This window comes from Narcine bancroftii, chromosome 5 (genome assembly GCF_036971445.1).
Source record: "Narcine bancroftii isolate sNarBan1 chromosome 5, sNarBan1.hap1, whole genome shotgun sequence".
In the NCBI taxonomy this organism is placed as follows: domain Eukaryota; kingdom Metazoa; phylum Chordata; class Chondrichthyes; order Torpediniformes; family Narcinidae; genus Narcine; species Narcine bancroftii.
The window spans coordinates 222,498,816-222,520,396 of record NC_091473.1 but is presented as its reverse complement, the minus strand read 5'-3'; the positions used below and the strand labels follow the sequence as shown (position 1 = coordinate 222,520,396).

The 21,581-nt window shown below is 42.3% G+C and overlaps 1 protein-coding gene across 6 annotated transcripts in view; it reads left to right on the top strand.

Annotated features, from left to right (window-relative positions):
* LOC138764932 (transcription factor ETV7-like) overlaps positions 1 to 21,581 on the top strand; it is a 98,087-nt gene that overhangs the window by 28,152 nt on the left and 48,354 nt on the right. For 5 of the 6 annotated variants that reach the window (XM_069941399.1, XM_069941402.1, XM_069941398.1 and 2 more), the window contains exons 3-4: positions 8,618 to 8,782; positions 12,110 to 12,241. In XM_069941399.1, coding sequence (XP_069797500.1) covers positions 8,618 to 8,782; positions 12,110 to 12,241 — 297 coding nt within the window. The remainder of the gene's footprint in view (positions 1 to 8,617; positions 8,783 to 12,109; positions 12,242 to 21,581) is intronic. The other variant, XM_069941400.1, reaches the window with a different exon arrangement.

Below are 21,581 nucleotides of genomic sequence, written 5' to 3'. Positions count from 1 at the left end.
CCTCAGCTGGTTGTGGCTTTAGTGTGTGAAAAGACTTTTACAATATGGTGCACAATAGATTATGGAAATTATTCCAGAGCTTCTCCTTCCTATTCCTGATGACAAACAGCCCAAAACCTTTAAGATCGAGAGTCTGAAAATTCAGTCACCCTGCTTGATTTGCCCTCACATCGGCAAGGCACCAAGAAGGGGGTGCCAACAAATGATGGCACAGGGTCAACATCAGTTGGGTAACCATATCATTTCCTTTAGACATCCAGTGTCCACCAGATTAACACTTGCATTGGAATTAAGTTTGAATGTTAGCTCAGTGACATTTATAGCAATTTTGGCTCCTGCCAATGAACAATCTTCTTCTTTGGCTTGGCTTCGCGGATGAAGATTTATGGAGGGGGTAAAAAGTCCACGTCAGCTGCAGGCTCGTTTGTGGCTGACAAGTCCGATGCGGGACAGGCAGACACGGTTACACAATACTGCTGCCACAAAACAACAGATTTCATGACACATGTTGATGACAATAAACCTGATTCTAGTGGTGGAGTCCAGTAAAGGAAGAAAGATAACTTTCAATTTAAGATTCAGAAATTTGGGTCTTTTAGGGTTTTGGAGGGAAGGGAGGGAGAGAAAAGCAAGTTAATCCAACTTCAGTGTGATCACTGGACCTGACACAGGGTCTCGACCTGAAACATCAATCTCGCTTTGCCTCCAGACCTGACTTCCCACATTACTTCCAGTAGTTTGTTTATTGTTTGCTCCAGATTGCAGCAGCTGCAGTCTCTTTCATTCTCTGCAATCAAACTAAGAGAGCAGAGATTGGGTGTGGGGGAAGGACGCGTCGGGAGAAGGAAAGTGCAGTAGTCAGAAGTAAATCACGAATACTGTGATTGAATTAAAAACACACAATGCTGGAGAAACTCAACTGGTCAAACAGCAAAAGGTAAAAATACATGTGAGCTGGGAGAGGTGTGCAGTTTTTTTTATGAGTGTTTGTTTCCCATTCCCAATTGTTCTTGAGAAAGTGTTGGTGAGCGGCCTTTCTGAACCCACTCCAGTCATTGCGGTGAAGGTGTTCCTACATTGATGTTGAGCAGAGCATATCCTCTGACGATAAAGAAAGAACACTACATCTCAGGGTCTAGATAATGAGAGATTGAAAGGTCAACTTGCATGTTTCAGTAACTGTGACTGGAAGGCTTGCTCTAACAAATTGTCAGGTGGGTCTTGAAGCACATGTATGCCAGAGTAAGTAAAATCATGAATTCCTTTCCTGAAGGGTACTAGAGAACCAAATGGAGTTTTATGGCAATTTGTTGGTTTTATTGTCGTCATTAATTACAGCCAGCATTTTTTTAAAAATTCCAGACGATTAACTGAATTTAAATTCCATAGTTGCTGTGGTAGGAATTGAACTCTCTACATTGTTTGTCCAGGCCTTTGGGTTACTAGGCTGGTACCTGTGGCCTCCACTCCACTCCCTCCACTGCAGTGGTGGCCTGTGGCACAGTATCATGGACAGCTTCCTCAGGCTCCCTGTAGTCTAAGCCCTAATGTGTACAGCTACACCAGCTGTATAAGGACAAAAGGAGCAGATCCCTCCATTTCTGGAACTGAGGTCGCCTTGCAATGACTCATCACAGACACAGCTTCCTATTGCTGATGGCAGATCGGAAAAGAGGGATGCATTTTTATAGTGCACGGTCATATTTTGACTGGGATAAGCCAAGCTGCATTCAGCCAATTAGGTACTTTTGCATTTTATGGTCACTGTTGCAATAAAGCAAATGCAACATTTAATTTGTCCAGGGCAAACAACATTGCGATATCAAATAGATGATCTGTTTTCTTTGTGTTGTATGAGGGATCAACACTGGGCTGGAAACCAGGGACAAACTATATGCTCTTATTTAAAGAAATGTTATGAGAACTCTCCTGTTCACCCTAGAGGGCAAAGGTCTGTTAGAAGTACTAGCTTGGGTCAAGAATGTTGTGGGGCTAATGTTGGCATGCATCACAGAGAAAATCTGCCTCTAGCTCATTTTATGGACTTTGTTATTAAGGCTATATTTCATCAAAACAACATTTGTTTGAATTGATTAATGAATGGCTCAATCCAGATTGGGTTAAATTGTACCTTCCCCCAGCATCCTGGTTCTGCAATGTCCTTTTGTGGTTTTTTTCCTGAGCCTCTCCCAGATTCACTTCCCACTCTCACCCACACATTTTCTCTGTCTCCATTCTTAACTTCTCACTTTCTTACCCTTGTACTTCTCTCACTCCCCATTCTAAACCTGACACTTTCTCTCTAAGTAATCTTACTCATCTTTTCCCGACTCTCTTCACTCCCACACGTGCTCTTTACTCACTCACTCCTCTCACCCTCTTCTCCTCTCACACCCTCTAGCTCTTGGTCTTTTCTATCCCCCTCATTTTGTCCCTTTTAACCCCCTTCTACTGAGCCAGTGGACCTGGTGTGGAGGGGGAGGACGTGGACCTGTCCTCGGGCCTGCGCAAAGGAGCTTTTAGGTGGAGTGCAGTGTGTGCAGTACTGGCCCCAGGGTACAGGTGACTGCAGGCTGGATGCGTGCCAGTTACTGACATTCATTTGGATAAGCGAGGGCATTGCATCACTAGGGTGTGGATGGAACAGGAAAAGATTGGCATTCCTTTCAAACCAGCCAGCAAATTTACTAAGAGGAAACATCCGGCATATAGGCAGAGACATCCTAATCAAAGTGAACAGCAGCAGAGCAAATCCATATAACTTGTGTGTAGAGCTCAATCATATGACCAGGCAAATAAGAATCACACAACATTACCAGATTCATGGAACTCCAAGCCAAAGCAGAATTATTTAGACTGAAGCTCCTATTACAGTGAGGGCTAGACTGATATGAGCTGGCTTTATCCACTCAACCACACCGTAAATAATGTGGGTCAATGTTACATTACAAGCTATAGTGGTAGATGATTGTGTTGGAGAGGATGCAGAAGAGATTCACCAGGATGTTATCTGGATCGGCGGATTTTAGTTTTGGGGAGAGATTCAATCGGTTGGTTTTTAAATTAGACATACAGCACGATAGCAAGCCCTTTTGGCCCATGAGTCCATCCCACCCAAATATACCAATTAATCTAGAAACCCCATTTATTTTTGGAGAGCAGAAGGAAACAGAAGCACCCGGACGAAACCCACGTGTTCATGGGGGAGAACGTACAAATTACTTAAACAGCACCAAATTTGAACCCAGGTAACTGGTGCTGAAGAGGCATTGCACCAATCACTATGACATCTACTTTGTTTTCCCTGGAGTGAAGGAGGTAGAGAGGTGACCTAACATACAAGATTATAAGAAACATAAATAGGATAGTGAGAATGGTGGGGAAATCAACATCATAGCTTTAATGCAAGAGGAAGGAAGTTTTGGAGACTGTTGTTGGTGATGATCTACCAGGGACAAGTCATAGTGGTGCATAGTGCACAGAGTCTGGCCCTTCAGCTCAGAAGAGATGGCAGAAAAGAGGAGAGCTATAATGATTGGGGATTTAGTAGTTAGCCAAATAGTTAAGAGATTGAGAATCTCAGATGGTATGTTGCCTCCTAGGTGCAAGGGTCAGGGACGTCTCAGCATTCTGAAATGGGAGGGTGAACAGCCAGATGCCGTGGTCCATGTTGGTACCAATAACATAGATAGGAGTTTGGATGAGGTCCTGAAGAAGGAATATAAGGAGTTAGGAAGGAAGCTGAAAAGTAGGACCTCGGGGTGGGGGGGGGGGGGGGTAATCTCGGGATTTCTGCATGTGCCACGTGCCAGTGAGTGTAGAAACAGGAAGTTGTGGCAAATGAATGCATGGTTGAAAAATTGGTCCAGGGGACAAGGGTTCAGATCTGTGGACCATTGGGATCTCTTCTAGGGAAGATCTGACCTGTACAAAAAGGACGGGCTACACCTGAACTGGAGAGGGACCAATATTTTGGTGGAAAGGTTTGTAAGAGCTATTGGGGAGAGTTTAAGCTAGTTTGGAAGGGGGTTGGGAACCAGATGTGAGGGTAAAGAATAGGGTAGAAGGTGGAAAGGGTGATGTAATGTGTTGTGGGTTTGTGGGTAAGAACAGGCAGGGGAGGAAGCAAAAATGTAGTCAGTTGGAGGGTTTGAAATGTGTCTATTTCAATGCAAGGAGTTTTCAGAATAAAAGCGATGAACTTAGAGCATGGATCATTACAAGCAATTTCAATGTGGACAATACAGAGACTTGGCTGAGGCAGGGACAGGATTGGCTGATGCAAGTACCGCAACTTAGATGTTTTAAAAAGGATAAGATAAGAGGAACCTGATGGGGGGTGGTGGGTGGAGGGTAGCATAACTGGTCAGGAATAGTATCAAGGCTGTAGAAAGGGAGGATGCTGTAGAGGGAGTGTCTACTGAGTCAGTGTGGGTGGAAGTCAGAAATAGGAAGGGAGCCATCACAGTATTGGGAGTAGTCTATAGGCCCCAAATAGCCCTTGGGAGACTGAGGAACAGATCTGGTAAGTAGGTAGATTTTGGAATGGTTCAGAAAAACCAGGTTTTCGTTATGGGAGATGACAACTTCCCAAATATTGACTGGCACCTCCTTACTGCAAGAGTGTTAGCTGAGGAAGAATGTTTTCAGAGGTGTCCAAGAAGGATTCCTGACACAGTATGTGGACCTGCCGACTAGAGCAGAGGCCATACTTAACCTAATACTGGATAATAAAACTAGTCAGGTGACAGACCTCTCAGTGGGGGAGCATTTCGGTGACAGTGACCACAACTCCCTGACCTATAGCAAAACTATGGGCAAGGATTAAAGAAGACAAAAATGGTATTTTTTTTAAATTGGGGAAGAGATACTTATGAAGGGTTAAAACAGGAGCTAGGAAGAGTAAATTGGGAGCAGATGTTCTTGGGAGAAAGCACAGAAGTTATGTGGAAGATGTTTAGGGACCATTTGTGTGGGGTTCAGGATCAGTTTGTCCCACTGAAATAGGGAAAAGATGGTAGGAAAAGGGAACCTTGGTTGACAAAGCAGATGAGGCAGCTAGTTAAGAGGAAGAAGGAGCATACATTAGATTGAGGAAGGAAAAATCAGGAAGAGCTTATGAGAATTATATGGTAGCCATGAAGGAACTTAAGAAAGGATTTACAAGAGCTAGAAGGGGGCATGAGAAGGCCTTGACAAGTAAGATTAAGAAAAACCCTAAGGCGTTTTATGCATATGTGAAGAACTGAAAGATGACAAGAGTGAAAGTAGGGCCACTTGAGGATAAAAGAGGCAACATTTGCCTGGAGGCAGAAGAGGTTGGGGAGGTCCTAAATGAATATTTTGTTTCAGTATTCACCAGAGAAAAGAACCTTGGTCAAGGTGAGATGAGATAGAACAAGCTTATATGCTGGATGATATTAAAATTAAGAGGTAGTGATGGATCTTCTTCAAAACATTAGTAATGATAAATCACCAGGACCAGATGAGGTATACCCATGTGGCTATGGGAATCAAGGGAAGAGATAGCAGGAGCATTGGCAATGATCTTTGCATCCTCTTTGGCCACAGGGGAAGTGCCAAAGGATTGGAGAATGGCAAATGTGGTCCCCTTGTTTAAAAAAGATAATAGGGAGAATCCTAGGAATTATAGACCAATAAGTCTTACATCAGTGGTGGGCAAACTATTGGAAAGGATTCTTAAGGACAAGGTTTAAGAGCATTTGGAGAAGTACTGTCTACTCAGGGATAGTCAGTATGGCTTTGTGAGCCTCACAAGCCCAATTGAGATTTTTTTAGGAAATAAAATAAATTGATGAAGTTAGGGTTGTAGATGTGGTGCATATGGATTTTAGTGAAGCATTTGGCAAGGTTCCCCATGAGAGGCATGTTCAGAAAGTCATGAGGCATGGGATCCATGGAACCGTGGCTGTGTGCATTCACAATTGGTTTGCCTGTGGAAAGCAGAATGTAGTAGTGGATGAAAAGTATTTTGCCTGGAGGTCAGTGACTAGTGGAGTTCCACGGGGATCTGTTCTGGGACTCCTGCTCTTTGTGATTTTTATAAATGACCTGGACGAAGATGTAGAGGGATGGATCAGTAAGTTTGCAAATTATAGGAAAGTTGATGGAGCTGTGGATAATGTTGAAGGTTGTCATAGGCTGTAACAGGATTTTGACAGGATGCAGAGTTGGGTGCCAAGGTGGCCAATGAAGTTCAATCTGGATAAGTATGAGGTGGAGCATTTTGGAAGGTCAAACCTGAAGGCAGAGTACATGGTTAATGGTTGGATAATAACAGTGTGGATAAATAGAGGGATTTTGTGGTCCAAATCCATAATCTCCTAAGGTTCCTGTGCAGGTTGATAGGACAGTTAAGAAGAGCCATGGTCTACTGGGCTTCACTAGTCAAGTTCAGGAATCATGAGGGGATGTTTCACCTCTATAAATCTCTGGCGAGACCTCATTCAGAATATTGTTTTTAGTTATGGTCACCTTATTATAGGAAGGATGTGGAAGCTATGGAAGGGGTGTAGTGGAGATTTATCAAGATGTCGCCTGGATTGGAAAATATGTCTTATGAGACAAGTTTAACCCTAGCTCTTTTCTCTTTGGAATGAAGAAGGATGAGAGGTGACGTAATAGAGGTCTACAAGATTATGGGAGGCACAGATAAAGGTAGACAGCCAGCACCTTTTTCCCAGGGTGGGAGTGGACAACACCAGAGGACATCTGTACAAAGTGAGGGGAGGAAAGTTTATGGGTGACATCAGGCATGTGTTTTTACACAGAGAGTTGTGGGTATCTGGAATGCCTTGCTTGGAGTGGTGGTGGAAGCTTACATAGCCACATGGATGAAAGAAAAATAGAGGTTTATGAAGTAGGGAGTGTTTCATATTTTGTTGGTAGGTATACACAGGTCAGAACATCATGGACTGAAGGGCCTGTACTTGGCTGTAATGTTCTATGTTAAAATGGATCAGAGGGGAAAGTTTATCAGAGAGTGATTGATATGGGCTGCCAGAAGAAATGGTGGAATCAGATACAATCACTGTGTTTAAGAGGTACTTAGACAGACATTGATGTAGACAAGGCATGAAAGGATTTGGTCTTAAAGCAGGCAAACGGGATTTATGTAGCTGAACAAAAAGGTCAGCAAGAATGTGGTTGGCTGAAGGGCCTTGTTTCTATGCTGCGATCACTGCCAAAGCCTCAACATGGAAATCACGGAGACAAGGACAGTACAACACCAAAACCTGCTGTGTGGACTGCTGAGTAGGACTATTGGCCTATGGGTGAAAATTGTCCCCCCTGATTACTGTTCAACTCATCCCAGTGGAACCATAAACAACAAGTGAAAACAAAATCAGGGCCAACTGCTTCAAGTCCCTTGTGGAACATGGCAATTTGGCCAAGTTACTGGAAGTTAATTGGAGGTAAACAAGAAAACCTGCAGATGCCAGGGTCTAATGCAGACCACAAAACTGCTGAAGGAACTCAGCAGGTTCACACAGCATCTATAGGGAGTAAAAGGCTGTCGATGTTTTGGGCCTGTGCTCTTCATCAGGAATGTCAAAAATCAGGCAGCTGTCTGACTACAAAGGTGGGAGGTAGGGAACAGAGGTGAGGCACAGGCTGATGGGTAAGTTGTATTAGGTGGGTACAGGAGGGAGGGAAGAAGAGAAAGAAGTTGAGGATTGATAGGGGCAGAGGGGCTACAAAGAGTAATTCTCTGATAGGAGGATGAAGGGAAGGAGTGAAGGGGTGGGGAGCTGGAGGAAAGAAGACAGAGGCATGGGGAAAGAGAGAGACGGGGGAAGGGTTAACAGAAATTGGAGAAGTAGTTGTTGATGCCATCTGGTTGGAGACTGCAGACGGAATAGAAGGTGCTGTTCCTCCAATTTGCAGGTGGCCTCAATTTGGCAGCACAAAAGACATGTCTGTGTGACAATGGTGTGATGAATTAAAGTGGTTGGTCACTGGGATGTCCTTGCTATTACAGCAGACAGATGTTAACTGGACCAAATTTTTACCCAAGTGAAGAGAGAGGAAATTGGCAAGAAAGTTAAAGTAAGGTGTTCTAATAGATCGGTGGCTTTCAAACTTTTTCTTTCCACTCACATACCACCGTAAGTAATCCCTAGGTCATCAGTGCTCTGTGATTAATAAAGGGATTACTTACGGTGGTATGTGAGCAGAAAGAAAAAGTTTGAAAACCACTGTTTTAATCATACCTAATTGACTCATTATGTGCACGGTTTCATAACTTGAAAGCAAATGGACTATTTTTCTCAAGCAAAATATTTCAGTAACAATTGGGTCGAGAGCAGTGGTTCTTAACCTTTTTTTCCCCCACTCACATCCCACCTCAAGCAATCGCTTACTAATCACAGAGCACCTATATTTAAGGTGGGATGTGAGTGGAAAGAAAAAGTTTGAAAATCGCTGTGTTAGGTGAAGTGCGAACAGTTGTGTCATGATTTGGAGTCTATATGACACTGACTCCTCTCCTGCCCTGGGTCCTAAAGTTACAAGGGTGCATGGCAGTGTAAAAGCAGTTGGACTTTAGCAAGACACTGGATTCTTTAACATTGGTTGTGCTGTTGGTCTGTGACAGAAATCCAGCCATCCCTCTGGAGCAAGGAGGACGTTGCAGAGTGGCTGAAATGGGCAGAGAGAGAGTACTCGCTGAATTCCATTGAAGAAAACAAGTTTGAAATGAATGGAAAGGCACTTTGCCTGCTCACCAAGGATGACTTCCGATATCGTTCCCCCAGAGCAGGTATGAATAACTCGATGCTTCTTGGGAAGGTGTCTACAGCACAAACCTCTGATCAATCCCATGTAAACATTTATAGCTCATCCAGGATTTCTCAGAAGGGCAAAGTTAACTGTTGGGTGTTACAAAAGCAATATTTATGGACACAGGAAATCTGAAATAGAAACAATCCTGACCTTGGATGCCACCTGTGTGAATATTGCACTTTCTCCCCGTGACTGTGTGGGTTTCTCCCGAGTGCTCCAGTTTCCTCCCATATCCTAGAGGTGCAGGGTGGTAGTTTAAATGGGAGCTGTAAATTGCACCTAATGTATGGGTGAGTGATAGAATCTGATGGGAATGTGGGCAGACTAAAACCACAATTAATTTAAGATGAGTGTAAATGGGTGGTTCATGGTTGGTGCAGACTGAAGGGTGACTCTAGTATAAGTGACTATGGACAGCACAATAGAGTGACATCAAATTGGACTGCTTCACGTTATGTTAAGAGAAGCCTGGTGCTTAAAACTAGAGCATATCACATCTCTGGAATAGGTAATAAGGTAAGTAAGTTTAAAGATAGCATGAGTGTAGATTCTGGGAACCAATGTTTTCATCAAGAAAATGTGGCTGCAGAACATATTGTGGTTGGGAACTGCTGAGCACCCAAACAGTGCAGCAGAGGGGTAATGCAGCGGGGGCTCTGATGGTAGCCTGTGCTGGGACATTGTGCTGCATATTTCAGTTGCATCTGATCAAGGCTTTGATTAAGATCAAATGGGGAATGTGATCAAAACCTTGTCTCTAGGTTGGGGTGGGTCAGGAGGGGAGGAATGGTGGAGGGGATCAAACCCATGTCAGAGGGTTTCACAGCATAGAAACAAGTCCTTTAGCCAAACCTGTGCATGCCAATCAAGGTAGCCCCATTTGTCTGTCTTTTGCTCATCATCTTCAAACCTTTCCTATTCCATGTACCTGTCAAAATGTATTTTAAGTGTTACATTTGTACCACCTCTACCACTTCCCACGGCAGCTTGTTCCATACATCCATCACCTTCTGTGTGGTGAAATTTCTCCCAGATCCCTTTTAAATCTTTCCCTTTTCTTCTTAAATCTATGCTCTCCAGTTTTAGATTCCCCTACCCAGAGAAAAAGACTGGGATTATTTATCTTAATTATCCATGCCCCTCATGATTTTATAAAGCTCAAAAAAGTCCCTCCTCAACCTTCTATTCTCCAGGGAGAAAAGTCCCAGCCTCTCCTAATTTAAGGTCGCTCGTCCCAGTGGCATTCACTGAATCTTTTCTCCACTCTTTCTAGCTGAGTCAAGTCAATCCTATTGGTGCGTGATCAGAGGTGTGCACAATACTCCAAGAGTTGTCTCACCAACATCTTATACAGCTGTAATGTGATGGCTCATCTCCTGACTGATGAAAGCATATGTGCTAAACGCCTTCACTACCCTATCTGGGTTGTCACTTTCAGGGAAAAATGTATCTGATCCCCTAAGTCTCTCAGTTCTGCAATAACCACCAGGGAATTTTCTGTTGCAATAGTAATCCAGCTCAGTAAAAGAAGAACCACAAGTCTGGACATTTGGTGTCTACACTTGGTTGAGAAGCCAGTGGTGTGAAGTCAGAATCCCACCTAATTGTCCTGCTTTAACTTTCCAAAGTGCAACACCTCGCTCTTGTCAGAGTTAGGATACATTTGCTCTTTCTTGGTCCACTTTCTCAGTTCATCTTGAGTTAAACAAGAAAGTCTGCAGATGCTGGAGTCAATCCACAAATATGTTGGAGAAACTCAGCAGGTCATGCAGCCTCCAGAAGAAATTAAGGGTAACCAACGTTTCAGGCCTGAGCCCTTCATTAAAAATGTATCAGGAGAATGGACGCAGACAGGGAGATCATTTTGTTGAGTATCTTTGCTCTGTAAATCACAGAAGATTATGAACATTCCTGGCTGAATTTCCAGAGTGATGTGAAATTATATAACTATTGGGAAAATTAATGATTCAATGAAAAAAATGAGATGATGCACTTGAATTTCAAAGTATATACCTTGAAAGAGGCTGAGATTATTAAGAGTATGAACAGATCGATCTGATCAGACTTGTACGGGGTGGAACAGGCTTTTTACTTATCAGCATATCTCAGGATGAAATTAATTAAAATCAAATTTTGTCATGAGAACCAAGTTGTATTCTGCAGCTTTTGAGTGGGGATTCAGCTGGCTGAGGTTCTGTAAGATCTCCAGAGAGAGGGGCAAGTTCTGGCTGGACATAGTCAGGGCATTTTTGCAGAGATCATTCCTGACGATCATGCACTCTGTTTGATGTTGAATTTAGCCTGATATTAATTACTTTCATGTGAATCCAAAGTGTACTGACATAGTGAATACATAAAACTAAGTGTTGTTAACCATGCCGGGGTCAGGTAGTATTGTAGGCTGGCACAAAAGATCATGGTGACAAGATGGAATTTATGTGCTTTTATTTCTATGACACAGTGTGAGGCCATTTAGCCTATCAACTTAATGCCAGCTCTCAGTCCAACCCAACCAATCCCATTCCCCGAATTGCTTCTCTCTCATATGCTCATTAACAGCCCCATGATTCTCCCACTTCTCACCTACCCAATTTACAATGGACAATTCACTTAACAACCAGCACATCTTTAGGATGTGGGAGGACACATGCATGCACACCAAACTCCACACTCGAGTCCCAGCAAGATAGCGCCTGAGGTCAGAAATGGGTTGGGATTGTTGAAGCTGTGAAACACAGCGCTAACTGCAGCACCAGACCACACGGAGAGTTAGTTTCTGTTTTCTTTATATAAGAGAAGCCCTGAACTCCTAACCCTGTAACCCAGAGAGTCTCCTCCAATGACTCTTATACTTTCGCCAAAGGCTGGGTGGAGAGCCATTTTAGGAGGCTTGCAGGAGTAGATGTGTCTGCCAGTGGCTCCAGAAAGTGGGAGGAGAAACAGAGCAAAAAGGAAGACAGCTTCTTTACATCATGCCAGATTTAACAAGGATGTGGTAAATATTGAACCACTTTTCTTGCCTCAAATACCTAAAAGCATGTCAGTGGAAGGAAATAAGTCTGATGACTCTTGGTGTCCATTGGTTCCAAGCTTCACCTAAGGGAAGATGAGCCAGAAGGCAATGCTGGGTCACAAAACAAGTTAAGATGATATAATATGCTCCCTTCAAGCATGGCTCAACTAGACTTAAAAGAATGGACTTTTTTTTAAATGTAGCTGCTAAAGAATGCAGGTCCTACTTATAAAATAGTAAAACTTCTGAAATTTGTTATTTGAAAAGTTTTGCTTTCCTTCCTCTTTTTAGGAGATGTGCTATATGAAATACTTCAGCAAGTTAATTACACCAGGAGCTTTGCACAAAGGAACCCCTTCATCAACCCATTTGCAGGACAGGCAATGTGCACCCCTCATGTAACTCGACACAGAACCTTTGAAGGTATGATCAGTGGCATCATTCCAAATATTCCTGTGTGAAAAAGGGCATCTTTTAGATCCATATCAGCCATGTGTGTGGTTCGCCTGTCCCTATTACAGCTGGGAAAATAGACTTCCAACAATGTACCTCCATATATCCTCAAGAAGGCAACCAACATCATGAACGACCCCTATCACCCTGGCCACAACTTCTCACTGCTACCTTCAACCAGAAGGTATAAAGTCTGAAGACCAGCAGCTCTAGGTTCAAGCCCAGTTGCCTTCCAACACCTATCAGGCTCTTGAACTTTCCCTTGTTACACTAATCAGGGTCTGTTCTAACACCACAAAAGGACTGTGTGCAGTTTTGCTAAGTCAGCTTTTTTTTACACATGGAGAAATAAGTAGGATAATTGTGAATATTTATTATCAAAATGTTTCTGTGTTTATTGTCTCTTTTTAATTCAATTGAGTGCAGTTAATTGCTATCTCTGTTAGTTGCTTTTGTAGTTTTTTTTCCATAAAATGCCGGTTCAACTACTGCAAGTAAGAATTTCAGTGCATATCTGCATTGTTCAATGTACATGACAATAAACATTATCATAAATCCAAAGGATAAGAAATCCAAAGAGTTTGGAACTATTCCTTAAAAGGAGGTGTATGCTGGAGGGTCAGAGAGTGACCAGTATTATATGCATGTTCAAAAAGAGGGATAGATTAAATAGATTAATTTAATTTACTTTAAATTAAATCCAACAGCCCAGGATATTTTTGAGTCTTTAGATATTACTAAAAAATAGTCCAGGCAAAATGATCATGTATCAAGATGAATGGAAATAGGATTTTAGAGAGAAAAATTACCCTGAACAAATCGAACAATCTACAGCATTTGATGGATGTTATAAACATCACTTCTGAAAGCCTGTGTTCTCAGGTTCTCAGGGGTATGGGATGGTGATTGGGATTGGAACAAAGACCTGGGTAAATGTGAGAAAATGTTAGAATATGGAGTATTATCTCTAATTAGTTAAAATGGGTTGGACTTTCTATCAATTTGAACAATGTGAGTGTAAGTAGCAGGGCCAGGATTTATTGTCTACCCCCTCACAATCTTTGAGCCGCCTTCTTAAACGCTGCCTTCATTAGATGATATGACTGTCACAGCATTGTTGTGTAACCTTCAGAAGTGTTCTTATTTAAAATTCATCTCTATGGTTCCAATGACCTCTCCAGAGCACCCCAATGTGGTACTCACCACAGTTAACTAGAATTCAATTCTGACCTCAGCCGGTGTCTGTGCGGGGTTTGAACATGCTCCCTGTGACCGTATAGGTTTTCCCTGGAAGCTCCAGTTTCCTCCCAGAACTAAAGGCATGCTGGTGGGTTGATTGGCTGTTGTAAATTAACCCTTGTGCACGCAGTAGGAAAGAGAATCAGGATAGTCGCTGGGCGTGTGAGGGAGAATTGATTGCAGATAAATAATTTTTCTTGCATCCATGTCCATGACTAGGAGTTTTTAAATCTCCTGATTTTACCAGCCTCCTCCACCACTTCTGGCAATACATTCTAGGCAACCTCTACTCTCTGGGTAAAAAAAAATACCGTTGATGTCTCCTCTGAACTTTCCTCCTCTAACCAGGGAAGTGGTTGAGGCTGCTTCATTAAACATATTTAAAATTTGGTTAGATAAATTTTTACATGATAGAGGAATTAGGGGATATGGGGAGAAGGCAGGTAGGTGGAGTTAGGTCATAAATTAGATCAGCCATGATCGTATTGAACGTTTTGGCCTACTCCTGTTCCTACTTCCTATGTTCCTATGTTTACCTTAAACAGGTGTCCTCTGGTATTTGCTACTGTCATCCTGGGTAAAAGGTGTTGGTTGTTCATCCTTACAACGCTTCTCATAATCTTGTAGATCTCTGATAAGTTGCCTCTCATCCTTCTTTGCTCCAAAGCCCCAACTTTGTTAACCTTGCCTCATAAGACACATTCTACAATCCAGGCAACTTTCTGGCAAATCTCAGTACCCTTTCTTTAATTAAAAATAATGTTAAGGACCCCCATGGTAGAATCTTTTGCTTTCTTAAATCCAAGTAGACTCTGTTCTGCCATATTGTTACTTCCAAGTTCTCTGATACTTCTCCCTTTATGCATTTTCCGTACTACTGATTACTTAATTAGGGACTTTTAAAAGCATAAAGATGGGACTTTCACACTAAATATCAAAGTTCAAACCTAATAATCCTGTCCACGCCCACATAACAATTACTTCGTAATTCTGGCATTCATTTGGAAGGGGCATTCCGCAACTGCTCAAAGGAGGAAGCTGGTTTGAAGAAATTCACCCATGATGCTTCTTCTTATCAAGACCTAAACCCTCTTACTACTGAATCAGAAGCTTGTTCAGGCTCCAAGATGACATGTCAGTCTGGTTTTGAAGTGCAGAACTATTTGGCTATGACAGAGAAACAGAAAAAGTGTTGATGCTGAAATCTTGTGAATAAAGAGAAGTATCAATGGGTCAGGCAGCATCCGTGGAGAGAAATAGACAGTCAATGTTTTAGGTCGGGACTCTTTATTTAGATTTAATAATCTCGCTAATGGGTCCTGGCCCAAAACTTTGACCATTTCTATTGGATGCTTTCTGAACTACTAGGTCCCTCCAGCTTCTCTTTGTCCACTTTCCAAGTATTACAATTAACCACTCATTGTGTAAAGACAGCAGATAAATGGCATTAAACCACTTCTAAGTTCCTCTCCAAGTCAAGTGCCATGCTGTCTTGAAAACATTGCACTGAGTGGATGTGGCAAAGTTGTTTGCCATGGTAGAGGAGATAAGGACAAGAGGGCACAAATTCAGGGTGGCCGCTTAGAACAGAGATGTGGAGGAATTTATTTGGCCAGAGTGATGCACCATCAATAACTCCAAAAGTCTGGAAGTTATGTAAAACTGATAGGCTTTTATTTGCAATAGAATGGAGCCACATCCATGCTGGTCGACTGTCCTGAACTGGGGACGGGGCTGTGGAACAGTCACCTTTATTCGAGTCTGTGGGAGGAGCCACGGGTACAGTCAGCCAAAGGGGCATGTCTAGGCAGCTAAACATACAAACAGTGGTTTACCACATTCACCCCATGTTTTTAAAAGAGTTCATTGGAGTGAAGTGCATCTGATGTCATCATAAATTAAGTCTTTCAGGCGGTCTGTAACTGCTGCAACTGTCATTGTGCCAGGTGTGGCTGCATCATAGCATTGGGGTCCTGGACAGTCTGGGGCGCTTGTCTGCAGTCGTTGGCATTGCTTGGGTGAATGCATGGGAACAAATTTTGCATTCCATCCATTGGGGCTGGGGTAAGATGCCATGGAGCTGGTGCATTGTGGGTGACTGCAGGGTGATCGGTAATGGTCTCTGGAACCCCCGAGGGCACCAGGCCCCTATGTCCTTGTGCCATCAGGGGTTGGCGTGGAAAAGGTGGACTCTTTCAACCAGTGGGTTGGACTTATGACTCCTCTCATGCTTCTAGGACCAACCCTGGAGATGTCCCTGTGTGGTCCCTGTGCAGAGTTCCTGGGGAAGGAAAGCATTCTTTCATGTGGAGTGGCTTTGGTGACAGTACATAGGAGTGATCTGATGGTGTGGAGGGCCTCAGGGAGGACATCTTGCCAGCAGGTTACTGGAAGGCCTCTGGGCTAGGAGAATGGCCTTCCAGACAGTGGTGTTCTTCTTTTCCACCTGCCCGTTCCCTCGGGGGTTGTAGCTGGTGGTTCTGCTCATGGCAATGCCTCTGGTCAGCAGGTACTGGCGCAGCTCATCACTCATAAAAGAGGGCCCCTAGTCACTATAGATATAGTAGGAAAACCCAAACAGAGTGAAGAGGCTGCGTAGGGCCTTGATGACTGTGACAGCTGTCATGTCCAGGCAGGGGATGGTGAACAGAAACCGTGAGTACTTGTCGATGATATTGAGGAAGTACACGTTGTGGTCAGAGGAGGAGAGGGGTCCTTTGAAATTGATGCTCAGGCATTCAAAGGGCTTGTGCCCTTTATCAGCTGCACTTTGTCTGGTCGATAAAAGTGCAATTTGCACTCCGCACAGACCCGACAGTTTCTGGTAAGGCAGATTGTGGGCTTTGACAAAGTGGAAGAACCTGGTGACTCCAGGGTGGAAGAGGACGTTGTGGAGGGTTTGTAATCAGTCTATTTGTGTGCTGGTACATGTTCCGTGGGATAGAGCAGCTGGGGGCTCATTGAGTTTCCTGGGCCAGTACAGGATATCATAATTGTAGATGGAAAGTTCAATTCTCCACCTCAATATCTTGTCATTTTTGATTTTACCTCGCTGCTGGATGTTCAACATGAAAGCCATTGTTGGTCAGTTAGCAAGGTAAATCATTTGCCAGCTAGGTTGTGTCTCCAGTCCCATACTGCCTCGACAATGGGTTGGGCCTCATTCTTGACAGAAGAGTGCCGAATTTTAGGGCCCTAGAGAGTGCAAGAAAAGAAGGTGACAGGTCTGCCTGGCCGATTAAGTGTGGCAGCCAGGGCGAAGTCGATGCATTGCTCTTCACCTGGAATGGGACGGATTCATCCATGACATGCATCATGGCTTTGACAATGTCTGCCTTGATGCAGCTGAAGTGCACGGGCCTCTGGTGGCAGGGGAAAGGAAGTAGATTTAACAAACGGGTGGACTTCTCTGTATAATTGGGGACCCACTGGGAATAGTAGGAAAAGAAGCCCAGGCCACTTTTTCAAGGCTTTGAGACTGTGGGGAAGGGGGAGTTCCAAAAGCACACATATGAGATCGGGGTCAGGGCCGATGACTCCGTTCTCCACAACGCAGCCAAGGATGGCAAAGTAGGTTGTGTGAAATTCACAATTAGCCTTATTGTATGTGATTAAGGAGGTTGGTGGTTTGGAGAAATTTCTGGAGATTGGTGTCATGGCCGCAATTGGTGACATGGTCCAGATATGTAAATGTGGCCTGCAGCTCATACTGGTATGATCCCCTCTTTGAGTAGCTGTTGTACTTCCAACATAATGAAGGCCTTGTCCCCGGTGCTGTACTGCCTACTTTTGGAGGCAATGGGCTTACAGTCAGGGGAGGTTAGCAAACAGCGGTGGAAGGGTGATTTTGAGAGATGAGAGTCTGCAGGTTGTGCGCCATAGGCCATCTTTTTTTAATAAATCCAGTTTGGTCTAGATTTACCATTTTAGGTACATACTCTGCTAATCTGTTTGCTAATAGTTTAGCTATTATCTTATAATCTGTGTTAAGTAATGATATTGGTCTATATGACGCTGGTGCAAGTGGATCTTTCCCTTGCTTTAGTATTACTGTAATTATTGCTGTTTTACGTGAATCTGGTAAGCTTTGTGTTTTGTCAATCTGGTTGATTACTTCCAGGAGGGGAGGAATTAATAAATCTTTAAATGTTTTATAGAATTCTATTGGGAATCCATCCTCTCCTGGTGGTTTATTATTTGGTAATTTTTTTATTATCTCTTGTATTTCTACTATTTCAAATGGTTCTGTTAATTTATTTTGTTCCTCTATTTGTAATTTTGGTAGTTCAATTTTGGTTAAAAATTCATCTATTTTCCCTTCTTTCCTTTCGTTTTCAGTTTGGTATAATTGTTCATAGAATTCTCTAAAGTTTTCCTCGATCTCCGCTGGATTATATGTGATTTGTTTGTCTTTTTTCCTTGATGCAAATACCATTTTCTTAGCTTGTTCTATCTTAAGCTGCCATGCTAGAATTTTGTGCGTTTTTTCCCCTAATTCATAATATTTCTGTTTTGTCTTCATTATGTTCTTCTCCACCTTATAAGTTTGTAATGTTTCATATTTTATTTTTTTATCTGCCAATTCTCTTCTTTTAGTTGTATCTTCATTGCTAATTCTTTTTCTATATTTACTATTTCCCTTTCCAACTGCTCTGTTTCCTTATTATAGTCCTTCTTCATCTTGGTAACATAACTTATTATTTGCCCTCTAATGACCGCTTTCATTGCATCCCATAGTATGAACTTATCTTTCACTGATTCCGTATTTATTTCAAAGTACATTTTAATTTGTCTTTCAATGAATTCTCTAAAATCCTGCCTTTTAAGTAGCATGGAGTTTAATCTCCATCTATACATTCTTGGAGGGATGTCCTCTAACTCTATTGTCAATATCAAGGGTGAATGGTCCGATAATATTATAGCTTTATATTCTGTTTTTCTTACTCTATCTTGCATACGAGCTGATAACAAAAATAGGTCTATTCTTGAGTATGTTTTATGTCTACCCGAGTAATATGAATATTCCTTTTCATTTGGGTGTTGCTTCCTCCATATATCCAAAAGTTGCATTTCTTCCATTAATTTAATTATAAATTTGGTTACTTTGTTCTTTCTATTAATTTTTTTCCCAGTTTTGTCCATATTTCAATCCAAATTAAGGTTGAAATCCCCTCCTATTAATATGTTCCCTTGCGTATCTGCTATCTTCAAAAAAATATCTTGCATAAACTTTTGTTCTTCTTCGTTAGGTGAATATACATTGAGTAGATTCCAAAACTCCGAAAATATCTGACATTTTATCATTACATATCTCCCTGCTGGATCTATTATTTCCTCTTCTATTTTAATTGGCACATTTTTACTAATTAATATAGCTACTCCTCTTGCTTTTGAATTGTACGACGCTGCTGTTATGTGTCCTACCCAATCTCTCTTTAATTTCTTGTGCTCCAATTCAGTTAAATGTGTTTCTTGCACAAATGCTATATCAATTTTTTCTTTTTTCAGTAAATTTAGCAGTTTCTTCCTTTTAATTTGGTTATGTATTCCATTAATATTTAAAGTCATATAGTTCAGCGTAGCCATTTCATACTTTGTTTATCTTCCCTTTCCATTTCTCCATCATCACCTTTCCTTCTTATCCATTTCTGCTTTCTTGTTTTGAACACTTTATAAGACAACATTTCTAAAACATCAAACATTTTCCTTATTCTCCTATTTAAAACTTCTTTAACCCCATTCTCCCCTCCCCCTCCTGAGTTGCCTTTTATCCCTTGTCGGGCAACCACATCTCCCCTCTCCATTTGGATTTGCGAATTCACTCGCAAACGTCAACTGATTTTGTAGTGACCGTAACTCCTCCCCACCCAGCCCCCCCAGAAAAGATTTCAATTTTCATATGTAACAAAGGTCACTCTTTTAATTCCCTCCTTATTCCCTCTATTCCCTTTCCCTCCCTTATTAATTCTTGTCTATACTCTATATATTTTCCTCTAAATACGGATACATTCATGTATGCACACTATACATATATATATATATATACACACATATACCTCTTTACACACATACATATAGTTCGTGGTCATTTTTACTCTCATTACATGTCTTCATCTCTTTGCTTGTTTTGTAGTTGTTCTGCAAATTTCCTTGCTTCGTCTGGATCCGAGAATAGTCTGTTTTGTTGTCCTGGAATAACTATTTTAAGTACCGCTGGGTACTTTAACATAAATTTATATCCTTTTTTCCATAAGATCATTTTTGCTGTATTGAACTTCTTCAGGAGTTCAAAACTTATGTCTGGATAGAAAAAATTTTTTTGACCTTTGTATTCCAGTGGCTTTTTGTCTTCATTACTTTCTTCATTGCTTTCTCCAATATATTTTCTCTTGTTGTATATCTTAAGAATTTTACTAAAATGGATCTTGGTTTTCGCTGCGGTTGTGGTTACGGGGCTAATGTTCTATGTGCCCTCTCTATTTCCATTTCTTCCTGTAGTTCTGGTCTTCCTAGGACCCTGGGGATCCAATCTTTTATAAATTCTCTCATATTCTTGCCTTCTTCATCTTCCTTAAGGCCCACTATCTTTATATTATTTCTTCTATTATAGTTTTCTATTATATCTATCTTCTGAGCTAACAGCTCCTGTGCCTCTTTAACTTTTTTATTAGATTCTTCTAATTTCTCTTTTAAGTCCTCTACTTCCATTTCTACAATTATTTCTCGTTCTTCCATATTTTCCACTCTTTTTCCTATCTCTGATATGGTCATTTCCATTTTATTCATTTTTTCTTCTGCATTCTTAATTCTTTTTATCTCATTAAATTCTTGTAATTGCCATTCTTTCACTGATTCCATATATTCTTTAAAAAAAGATACATCCATTGTCTTGCCTTTCTCTTCTTCTTCCACTTCTTTCTGTTCTTCTTCTTCTTCCTCTGGATTGACCATCTGTTGTTTCCTTGTTTTCTTTTTACCCTCTTATTTCTTGTTGTCGTTATTGTCTGTGTTCTGCACCTGCTGCTGTGCTGCAGGTGTCTCTCTCAGCTGTGGAGATCGACTCCGCAGCTGTTCCACCCCTCCCGTCAGTGTGTTTTTGTTCATGCGCGGTTGCGCACTTTTACTCGGCTCTGCGAGCCATTTTTGTAGTCCCGAGCTCGGGACGTCCACCGACCTTAGGGAGCGGGCTTCTCTTTCCGCGGCGGGCCTCTTTGGACAGGTAAGGCCTTCACCTTCTTCTTCCGACGTTCTTTCCTCTTCTCTTCTTCCCGTTGCTTTCGACTTTTCTCTCTTCGCTGCCATTTTCTTCTCACCTTTACTTTTACTTTGTTTTAATTTTTATTCTTGTACCTTTGTGTTTTGTGTGTTTTTTTTCAACTTTTCCGGAGAGGGCTGGAATTCCCTGACCGGCCACTACTCCATCACGTGACTCCTTCGCCACAGGCCATCTTGGGTGGGAATGGTGGAGGAAGAAGCTGGGGGTTTTCGTTGGTAGAGCGCAGGGGGCAGTTTAAGAACTGCTGGATATAGATGGGGGGTGGGGGGGAGGTGAGGCTCATTGTCACACTTTTAATGTGGCAGTGGAAGTTCAGTCACAATAGCACGGCAGTGCAAAGCAATGACATCACCAAGAGTTTAAAGTCTTTGTAGACTTTGTGGCCCACCAGTAGCTGTGGACATCAGCTTTATGGGACTTCGAGGCCAAGGAGACTTTGTGGCTCCCTAGCTTAACTAGGAGAAAGTAGTGCTCCACATTGTATGGGTGAATAAAGCTCTCTATGCTCCCACTATTGAACAAACAGCTCATGTGCTCGTTTACCTGGATGTCCATCATCAATCTTATGACCAGGTGAGACTACCTTGATCCAGCAAGATGGAGGCCAGTGTCGGGTCGCTGCTTCTAGCTGCGGTGGAGAGATCATGCATTCAGTGGAAATATGGCGGCATCCAAGATGGTGGCCCTCACGACTTGCACGTGACACTGCTATGTCTCAAAGATGGCAGTGACCAAGATGGCAGCCACCAGGCTTGCAAGCTACACTGCTGGGACTTGAAGATGGTGGCATCAAAG